At 48.7% G+C, this 6,550-nt stretch overlaps 1 protein-coding gene across 2 annotated transcripts; it reads right to left on the bottom strand.

Annotated features, from left to right (window-relative positions):
• Window positions 1-1,905: 1,905 nt before the first annotated feature.
• ALKBH6 (alkB homolog 6) lies at window positions 1,906-6,271 on the bottom strand. 2 transcript variants are annotated; one of them, XM_039325040.1, is made up of 7 exons: window positions 6,140-6,271; window positions 5,737-5,859; window positions 4,075-4,143; window positions 3,881-3,941; window positions 3,467-3,618; window positions 3,262-3,378; window positions 1,906-2,658 (listed from the first exon to the last, which is right to left on the bottom strand). In XM_039325040.1, the coding sequence occupies exons 1-7, from the start codon at window positions 6,254-6,256 to the stop codon at window positions 2,386-2,388; spliced, it is 912 nt and encodes a 303-aa protein (XP_039180974.1). In that variant the 5' UTR covers window positions 6,257-6,271; the 3' UTR covers window positions 1,906-2,385. The 2 variants fall into 2 exon arrangements, with proteins under 2 accessions (XP_039180974.1, XP_039180975.1); XM_039325041.1 differs by lacking the exon at window positions 6,140-6,271 and adding an exon at window positions 5,999-6,133 and having other exon boundaries at window positions 2,022-2,658.
• Window positions 6,272-6,550: the final 279 nt, after the last annotated feature.

Genomic DNA, 6,550 nt, shown 5'->3' with positions numbered 1-6,550 from the left:
GAAGTACAACAGAAACTTGAGAAGCTAGAACAGTAAAAGTCAGGAAGCCTTATCAAGATTTAACTCAACCGTCTGCCCCACAGGGCTCCAACCTTTGCCCCAAACAGCCGCCAAAGCTGGGCTCTAGAGTCCAAAAAGCAGATGACAGCATCATAATTGCACAAAACCAAACAAAGAAGCCGACGACAGACTAAAATGTTTGCATTTTTTTTGCATAACCTCAAATCCGGGAGAAAAGTAATGTGACTTTCAGATGGGCAGCCACGTCTGGGAGATGCAAATAAAGATATTTTTGACGGCTTAAAAAGCAAAAATGTTATCCTAGATTTCTTCAAGGTTCACAATGCACGGTTGTCGCATCCCAGGTTCACGTGATGGCCATTTCCTAGCTGGCCACCAACAAGCAGAATCAATGGGGGGGGGGAGGGGGGAAGCTGGATTCACAATTGCAATGATTTGCTTAACCAGCTATGCAAAAAGGTTATTGACATCAGGCACAAACTCAACCGGGACCTGCCGAGTTTAGTAGCAGCAAGTCTGGTCAACCAACACTTGTCATAATTCAAGGACTACCAAAAGCTAGATAGTTCTGATAACATTTTTTTGTGAACACATTTATATTGATGATATTTATAAACAAAATCTCCCCCACGATTTATTTCAATTTGAACTTGATCTCGGGAGGAATCTGCAGAAGGCTGCACAAGTAGACCTCAACATTTTGATTTAGTGATGGTTCTGGATCGTATAGCTCTATGTAACCCTAACTATAGAGCATGTATCAGTATGTTAGAATATCTGGCATATATTGGGTTAAGTGCTGTCTCCTTACGAGATGGATTATGGGAAATGCAGTTTAGCTAGTCAGTCATCCCATGTTAATGGGCCAGTGGGAGGAGTTTCTAAAGGCCATTGGGAGACTTCCTGGACACAAGCCAGATTGGAATGTCTTTGTCTAAAGAAGAGCATGGGCCATCAGATGTCACCCGATGACCCTGTGCCGCTATAAAGATGGTATGGAGGGAGCATCATTCTTTCACCTATAGCAGTGTTTCTCAACCTTGACAATTTTAAGACATGTGGACTTCAACTCCCAGAATTCCACAGCCAGCATTGCTGGCTGTGGAATTCTGGGAGTTGAAGTCCACATGCCTTAAAATTGTCAAGGTTGAGAAACACTGACCTATAGAGATGAACAGAGGTATATTGTCAGAAACAACCGTCATGAATGCAAGTAATCTTTCTGATTAAATATGTCTTTGTTATGAAATTATTCCTATTGAGTTTATCTATCTGATCTGATTTATGAGGCGTTTTAACATCAGGATCAGCATAGTGACCGTTCGAAGGTACAACACTGAAAAAAGCGACTTATGACCGTTTTTTCACACTTACGACAACTGCAGCATCCCCACAGCACATGACCAAAATTCAGACCATTGGCAACTGACTCGTATTTATGACGGTCGCAGTGTTCCGGGGTCACGTGATCCCCTTTGGCGACCTTCTGACAAGCAAAGTCAAAGGTGGAAGCCGGATTCACTTAACAACTGTGTTACTAACTTAACAACTGTGGCAAGGAAAGTCATACAGTGGAGCAAAACTCACTTAACAAGCGTCTTGCTTAGCAACAGAAATTTGTGGCCGTAAGTCCAGGATCACTTGTATCTGCAGCAGCCAAGAAAAGCACCAAAACAGGCCAAATGTGTGATTTTGATTTTTCTTTCTTCAATTTATACCCTATCAATCTACCCAAAAAATGGCGAACCAAAACATTAAAGTGCCTTAAAAAACTTGGTGGAAAGAATGGCCTTCTCTGTGTTACTGAACTACAACTCCCATTATCCTTCTCCGCTAGTCAAGTGGACGGAGGGCTGACAGGAGCATCACACAACTTAGGTGAGATGGGTGGCGTAGAAATTTAATAAAATAAAATAAACTTGGCGTATCACCTGGCAGAAAAGAAGTTCACAGTTGGCCTCCAGGGCAGTTTGAGAAAACCCCAATCTCTCTTCCTTTAATTTTTTTTTTAAGCATCTTGTCCTCCTTTCTGACGGTAAGCGTAATTTTCCAGCCACACCTGGAGAACCTAAATCCTGGAAAATGTTTGAACAGCGGCCGGAGGGCAAAGCTTTGAAACCTTTTCATCCTTGACTTAATTAGACGAAGCCGAATAAACTTATATAATTTTGGGTGTTTGTTTGCATAGTTTAGGCATGCTGGGGGAAAAAACAAAGCATTGTTTAGCCCAAGCTTGCCGACATCCGTTTGGAACTGCACCGTGTCCCATTTACAGTTCCACATGGTGATCTTGAGTGGGGGGGCTTGCACCAATTCCCTCCCACCGCCTCCTGGGGGCGCCACCCCTGCCGTGCAATACGGCGGTCACTTCCTCCGGCCGAGAATAATGGACGTTTTCAGCACTTTGGGGACGTGGCGGATGGTGAGAGACACCCGGGTCTGACGAGGCAGCGTGTCCCCAAAGTCACAGCCACACAGGCTGGCATTAGCCACTTTCTGCGTGACGGTGTCCGCCATGACAGGGCGGATACCATGTAGGTAGCGCACATACATGTCTTCCTGCAGGACTAGGAGGCTGCGGGGCTTCAGAAGTAAGCAGAAGGCGTGGCGCTGCTCCTCGGACTGCAGGGCCGAATTCTGCAGGGGAAAAAGCTCAACATGGTTGGAAAAAAGGTCATTTACAATGCGGGATCCACAGAACCAGATTCTCGCCTTAACAAGGCCAGATCAAATGAGAGCTAGCCAGTTCCACACACCCACGACGTCTACTCATCTTCCAGCTGATGAGGTGGAGAAACTGCCCTAGAGGAGGGCTTACTACAGGCAGCCCTTGACTTTCAACAGTTCACTTAGTTCAAAGTTACAATGGCACTGGAAAAAGTGACATAGCCGTTTTTCACATTTACGACCGTTGCAGCATTCTCCCACGGTCACGTGATCGAAATTCAGACGCTTGACTCATGCTTATGATGGCCGCAGCATCCCGGGTTCATGTGATCCCCTTTTGTGACCTTTTGACAAGTAAAGTCAATGGGGAAGCCAGATTCGCTTAACGACCGGGTTACTAACTTGGAAAACTGCACTGATTCACTTAACTGTGAAATGGTCGTAAAATGGGGCAAGGTTCAAGTAACGACCGTCTCGCCTAGTAATGGAAATTTTGGGCTCAACTGGGGTGGTAAGTCGAGGAGCCACCTGTAAAGTTAAGAGGATTGTTGTGATTTTGTGTTTTGAGCTCACCTTTTGGGTTTCGGGTGGCGGTTCTCCGGTGACGGGGTGGTAGAAGTCGAGGAGAGTGTGAGACCCCAAATTGATGGTGGTAACGGTAGGATAATACAGCGGGCCGTCTTCGTGCGGCTGCAAGCAAACCGAGAATTAGTAAAGCGGTACTTGGACCCCCCCCGAGATAAAAAGAGAAGAGGGAAATCCCCCCCCCCATGGTTACCATGATGCCCTGGCCAGGTTGGTATTCGTTCACCAGGACATGGTTGGCTGCCTTTCCTCCGAAGATCCCGAGGGAGGACACGCGGTCCACGTAACGCTGCAGCCAGGGGGGCAATTTCTCTGCCACCATCCCCTTCGGGTGGGGCAGCCCTCCTGCAGGGTGGCGACAAAGACAACGCTGAACGTTACTCTCGGCACCAACAGGACTGTGATCTTGATGGAGATAGAATGGGGCAGACCAATTCCCCCCCTCCCCACAAATGGTACACTCCAAACAGGAAACAATTTACCACTGATAAGGTTACCTAGTTGGGTCGTGAAACGTCTGCAAGGCAACAACCCAGCTCAAAGAGCACCAAGGACCCCTCAGTTCAACCCTGAGCTATGAAAATTCTCTTTTCTTCCCACAATTTACCCCAGTTTTGCAGTCTCCTGCCGGACAGCTGTGTCCACTTGGGCTTCGGTGCATTATAAATCTGGAAATTGGAAAGAGAAAGGGATTAATTTCTAGAATGCTGCTGGCTTGAGATTTATGCAGCTCCCTCCCAAAGCCTCATAGAAAAGATATCATTGTAAGAACCTCTGGAAGGTTACAACATCTGCACGTACTTGCTGCAACAGGTATTCCTCTTCTCCCTCACTGATGAAGTCCGGAATATAATAGGCTGCTGGTGGAGACTGTAAATGGAAAAGAGATCAGAAAGTCTTAACTAAGGGGATCCCTAACATGCTCTCCTTGCCTGGATAGGGGGATGGGTCGCTAAAACCAGGGTGATACAATATACCTAGCTTTGCACCCCGTGTTGAGTCCTAGCACGAGGCAGGAACCCCATCAATTCACTAGACTAGAAACAGGGAGACAGGGAGGTCTGGCCCTGCCTTAGCCGTGAAAGGCAGCTGGGGAACTTTGGCCCAAACATCAGGAGACAGCGAGTTCTAGTCCTGCCTTAGACACGAAAGCTGGCTGGATGACTTTCAGTCAGTCTCTCTCTCTCTCTCTCTGGTCTCTCAGCCCAGCCCACCTGACAGGATTATTGTGAGGCAGGGGTCTTCAAACTTGGCAACTTTTAAGGCTTGTGGAATTCTGGGACTTGAAGTCCACAAGTCTTAAAGTTGCCAAGTTTGAAGACCCCCGTTGTGGGGGGGGGGAAGGAGGAGGATGGTGTATTAGGCATGTTTGCTGCGCTATTTGTAAAAATTTGTAAAAATTGCCCAGCTTCTTCCTGGCCTCTGCTGACCCCGCTGCACGGCCAGTTGGCTGAGGGGCCCAAATGCGGGAGGGGGATGCCTCGTCTAGTCTAGTGAGAAGGAGGACTAGGGGTGACCTGATAGCAGTCTTCCAGTATTTGACGGGCTGCCCAAAAGAAGAGGGAGTCAAATTATTCTCCAAAGCATCTCAAGGCAGGCCAAGAAGCAATGGAGGGAAACTAACAAAGGAGAGAAGCAACCTGGGATTAAGGAGGAATTTCCTGACAGTGAGAACAGTTAATCAGTGGAACAAACTGCCACCAGAAGTTGTGAATGCTCAACACTGGAAGTTTTTAAGAAGAGACTGGACAACTATTTGTCTGAAATGAGATAGGGAAGGGGCAGGCCCCCTTGGCTCCTTCATGACTGGTGGATTTCAACTCCCAGAATTCCTGAGCCAGCATGAGGGAAACTTTGGCCCCTTCATGACTCGTGGACTTCAACTCCCAGAATTCCTGAGCCAGCCTGGCTCAGCTTGGAAACCTCTCCCTTTCCCCTCAGCATGGCTGGTTCAGGAATTCTGGGAGTTGAAGTCCACCAGTCCTAAAAGAGCAAGGTTGCCTACCCCTGCCCAAATGCCTGAATTTTGATCATGTGACCGTGAGGAAAAATATTTAAATATTTAAACCAGAGGTCTTCAAACTTGGCCCTTTTATGACTGGTGGACTTCAACTCCCAGAATTCCTCAGCCAGCATGGTGGAATTATGGGCCCTTCATGACTGGTGGACTTCAACTCCCAGAATTCCTGGGCCAGCATGGCTCAGCTTGGAAACCTCTCCCTTTCCCCTCAGCATGGCTGGCTCAGGAATTCTGGGAGTTGAAGTCCACGAGTCATGAAAGAGCCGAGGTTGCCTACCCCTGCATCCGATAGGGTTTCCTGCCTGAGCAGGGGGCTGGACTAGAAGACCTTCAGGGTCCCCCCCCCAGCTCTACTCTGACTGATTGATAATACAGATGGGCTATAAAGAAATAAATAAATGCTGCCTTCATCCAGTCCAAAGCCACCTTCCCTGGGAACATACTTGGGCTACGCGGAAGGGCTCCATCGCCCACACCTGCGGCCTCTCGGGACCATTGCTGGCCATCCGGAGCTTCCTCGGTTTCTTCTCCAACCTGGCCAGGGCAGGTGAACCTCCGCTTCTCACCTGCGGAAAGACAACGGGGGAGAACGGGGGGGGGCTCATTACAACCTTGCCCTGAGCTACGGCTCCCCCCCCCCAAATTGCATCCTGACTGGTCCTTCGGCGGAGGGGGCGAGGAGGGGCGGGCTAGCTTAGACAGCACCTGCTGAATTTCTGCCTGCAGGGCAGCTCCAAGGGCCCCTGTGAAAAGGGGGTTAAGGGGTAGATTAACAGGCGGAAGGGGGGGCTTCGGGAGACCCCCCTGCCTGGAGACTGAGCCCCCTCCGTCCCGGGAGCCACTTACAGGCCCATGCACACCGCCTTTCTTCCGGGTAGTTCCTGGAGCGGCAGCCGGCTCGCCCAATAAAAACATGAGCTTTGCCGGGCCCGCCTTTCTGCGGCGGAAAGTACCAATCCGCATCCAGAGTTAGGAAAAAAAAAAAAAATCAAGGTCGCTCGGCATTCTGGGAGTTGAACTAACACTCTCTCACACGCACGCACACACGCACACACACACACATACGTGAAATGAATATTAGATCAGAAGCATTTCAAGGAGTGGGATAATATTTGCCCCCCTCCTCCAAATTACCTTGGGACCTTGGAGGTCTTCTAGTCCAACCTCCTGATACAGGCAGGAGACCCTATAACCATTTCAGACAAATGGCTGTCCAGTCTCTTCTTAAAAACTTCCAGTAATGAAGCACCCACAACT

The sequence above is a fragment of the Crotalus tigris genome, unplaced genomic scaffold, assembly GCF_016545835.1.
Source record: "Crotalus tigris isolate CLP2741 ecotype Arizona unplaced genomic scaffold, ASM1654583v1 scf7180000024316.1084291, whole genome shotgun sequence".
In the NCBI taxonomy this organism is placed as follows: domain Eukaryota; kingdom Metazoa; phylum Chordata; class Lepidosauria; order Squamata; family Viperidae; genus Crotalus; species Crotalus tigris.
This window is presented reverse-complemented; position numbering and strand designations above follow the sequence as displayed.